This window comes from Lontra canadensis, unplaced genomic scaffold (genome assembly GCF_010015895.1).
Source record: "Lontra canadensis isolate GAN:19392208 unplaced genomic scaffold, GSC_riverotter_1.0 scaffold88, whole genome shotgun sequence".
Lineage (NCBI taxonomy): Eukaryota > Metazoa > Chordata > Mammalia > Carnivora > Mustelidae > Lontra > Lontra canadensis.
The window spans coordinates 6,370,187-6,373,475 of NW_022631082.1; the positions used below are offsets into that span (position 1 = coordinate 6,370,187).

General features: G+C 42.2%; 1 protein-coding gene across 1 annotated transcript; it reads left to right on the top strand.

The window, feature by feature from the left end:
- Positions 1-1,808: 1,808 nt before the first annotated feature.
- On the top strand, positions 1,809-2,877 carry LOC116883122 (cleavage and polyadenylation specificity factor subunit 5-like). The gene has a single exon (XM_032884103.1). The coding sequence runs from the start codon at positions 1,934-1,936 to the stop codon at positions 2,615-2,617; it is 684 nt and encodes a 227-aa protein (XP_032739994.1). The 5' UTR covers positions 1,809-1,933; the 3' UTR covers positions 2,618-2,877.
- The last annotated feature ends 412 nt before the right edge of the window (positions 2,878-3,289 follow it).

Below are 3,289 nucleotides of genomic sequence, written 5' to 3' on the forward strand. Positions count from 1 at the left end.
TTTAAAAAAGAAAAGAAAAATGTTAAAATTGTTGCTTAATGTCAAAGTAGAAGTAAGTGAACTGATGCCAATTGTTCTTAACAAGAATTCAGTGTCATCCAGATGTCACCACTCCCAAATAGTATTTTTTAAAAGATTTTATTTATTTATTTGACACAGAAAGAGACAGCAAGAGAGAGGGAGAAACAGGCTTCCTGCTGAGCAACGGAGCCTGATGTGGGGCTCGATCCCAGGACCTCGAGATCATGACATGAGCCGAAGGCAAATGCTTATCTGACTGAGCCACCCAAGAATCTCCCAAGTAGTATTTTTATAGAATTCCATAATCCCCCAAACAGATTCTTTACTAGTCAACAAAAGTACTCCTCCAAGCCCAACAGACAGAACAAATGTCAAGAAAAGGACAGTCTTCTGAAGAACAAGGTGGTGGTCTACCTAACACCCATCAAGAATTTTTAAGCTATACTATTCCAGACAATACAGCACTAACCAGCAGTGCGATAAGCAGACAGACAAGGGTAGGAAGTGCCTTCAAGAGGCTGGTATTTAATATGAAAAGTCAGTCAAGGGACAGCAGTCCTTGAGGCACAGGTGCAAATATCACGAACACTTTACACACAGGCAGGCTCACACTGTTAATCACTTGGAAAAATACACTGTATTCCCCAATATTCCATGGAAAATAGCCAATTCATTCTAGATTTAAATGTGCGAGATTCGTAGAGAGATTTTATTGACGCAGGAATAGGGAAAATTTTCCCAGAAGAAAAAGAGTAAGTAAGTAAGAGTAATCAGAAACAGCTGGGGTGCCTGGGTGGCTCAGTCGTTAAGCGTCTGCCTTCAGCTCAGGTCATGATCCTGGGGTCCTGGGGTCCTGGGGTCCTGGGGCTGAGTCCTGCATTGGGCTCCTTGCTGAACGGGAAGCCTGCTTCTCCCTCTCCCTCTCTTGCTGTCTCTCTCTCTCTCTGTCAAATAAATAAATAAAATCTTAAAAGAAAAAACTAGAAACGGGCAAATTCTACTATATTAAAATGAAGATAATTAAGGAAACAAACAAGGAAAAGTATCAGCAACGCCTGCAATATAAAAGGTCAGCTGGCGGAGTGAAAATGAACCGACGCACATCCAAAAGGCAAAGAAGTCAAACATATTGAACAGAAGATAAAATGCTGTATATTAAAAATGTCCATCACCTCAGTAATGAGGTAACAGGGAAATAAAATGTACAGCAGAGGGGCGCCTGGTGGCTCAGTTGGTTAAAGGGCTGCCTTCGGCTCAAGTCATGATCTCAGGGTCCCAGGATCGAGCCCCATATTGGCTCGGTGGGGAGTCTTCTTCTCCCTCTGCTCCCTCTGCTCATGCTCTCTTACTCACACTCTCTCCCTCAAATAAATGAGTAAAATCTTTAAAAAAAAAAAAAAAAAAAAACCTCAGGACACCTGGGTGGCTCAGTGGATTAAGCCTCTGCCTTTGGCTCAGGTCATGATCTCAGGGTCCTGGGATGGAGCCCCGCATCGGGCTCTCTGCTCAGTGGGGAGCCTGCTTCCCTCTCTCTCTCTCTGCCTGCCTCTCTGCCTCCTTGTGATCTCTCTGTCAGATAAATAAATAAAATCTTTAAAAAAGATCTCCGGGTGTTTCCTTAAAAAAAAAAAAAAAATCCAGTAGATCCCATTTCAGTGATTAGAACAAAAATTTGTGAACAAAGAGAAACTAATCAATTTACTAATGCCAACTGTTGAAGACCATCATGAATTCTAAATTGTTACTTGATACTTGATGATGCAAGAATGCAGGAGGATCGCCCTCCCTCTTGCGCTCTCATGTTAATGGCGGGTGGCGTCTGCTGAGGGGGACGCAAATAACCGCTACCGGCAAGGGAAAGACTCCCTGCCTGCCCCACTTCCACTCTCCGCAAGTATTCGAGCTCGCCAGTATGTCCGTGGTGCCGCCTAATCGCTCACAAACCGGCTGGCCGCGGGGAGTCAACCAGTTCGGCAACAAGTACATCCAGCAGATCAAGCCCCTCACCCTGGAGCGCACCATCAACCTGTACCCTCTTACCAATTATACTTTTGGTACAAAAGAGCCCCTGTATGAGAAGGACAGCTCTGTTGCAGCCAGATTTCAGCGCATGAGGGAGGAATTTGATAAAATTGGAATGAGAAGGACTGTAGAAGGGGTTCTGATTGTTCATGAGCACCGGCTACCACATGTGTTACTGCTACAGCTGGGAACAACTTTCTTCAAATTACCTGGTGGTGAACTTAACCCAGGAGAAGATGAAGTTGAAGGACTAAAACGCTTAATGACAGAGATACTGGGTCGTCAAGATGGGGTCCTGCAAGACTGGGTCATTGATGACTGCATTGGTAACTGGTGGAGACCAAATTTTGAACCTCCTCAGTACCCGTATATTCCTGCACATATTACAAAACCTAAGGAACATAAGAAGTTGTTTTTGGTTCAACTTCAAGAGAAAGCCTTGTTTGCAGTCCCTAAAAATTACAAGCTTGTAGCTGCACCATTGTTTGAATTGTATGACAATGCACCAGGATATGGACCCATCATTTCTAGTCTCCCTCAGCTTCTGAGCAGGTTCAATTTTATATACAACTGAATTCCTGCACAGTGGAGAAGTAAAAGAAGCCGTCTCTGTGAGCACAGCTATACACAGTGTAGAATAAATATGGTAGAAAAGTTTTTTTTGGTTTATATCTCTTTCCCAATCCCTAAATTGCTACCTAACTTTCTGTTGTTTGAATAGTAAAGTTAATATGAAGAACTAGATGGTGGTGTAAACAAATGTGATAATGTTTAATTTACTTTTGGTTCTACTCATACTGTTTTGTACAACATTAAAGAATATGAACTTCTTTCTATTTGTATTTTTTTTCTTTTTTTAATTTTCACATTAAACTTGTAAAATTCTTAAAAAAAAAAAAAAAAAAAAGAATGCAGGAGGATCAAGTGATTCAATCCACTGCTATTTCCTATAAGTCTGATCTGATCACTGTCTATAGCCCAAGAATTTTTCAACAATGTCCACAGAATTTTTCACGCATTTGCACTCAGACTTATACAAGGATGACATGCACTAATATCAAAGATCTGGAAGATTTATCAAGAGAAAAAGAAAGCAAAGAGGATTGCCAAATACGCAGCAGGTAACCTACTGTGTGACTGTTAGGGTCAACCACATGGGCAGGTGGGCCCCTGCCTGAGATTTGGTTCAGACTGTCGACACTGACACATGCCTACAGGGTATGAGAGTGTTTCTTCCGGGGCACCT

Excerpts from the sequence above, each read along its gene's own strand:
- LOC116883122 (XM_032884103.1), top strand. The coding sequence starts at position 1,934 with ATGTCCGTGGTGCCGCCTAATCGCTCACAAACCGGCTGGCCGCGGGGA.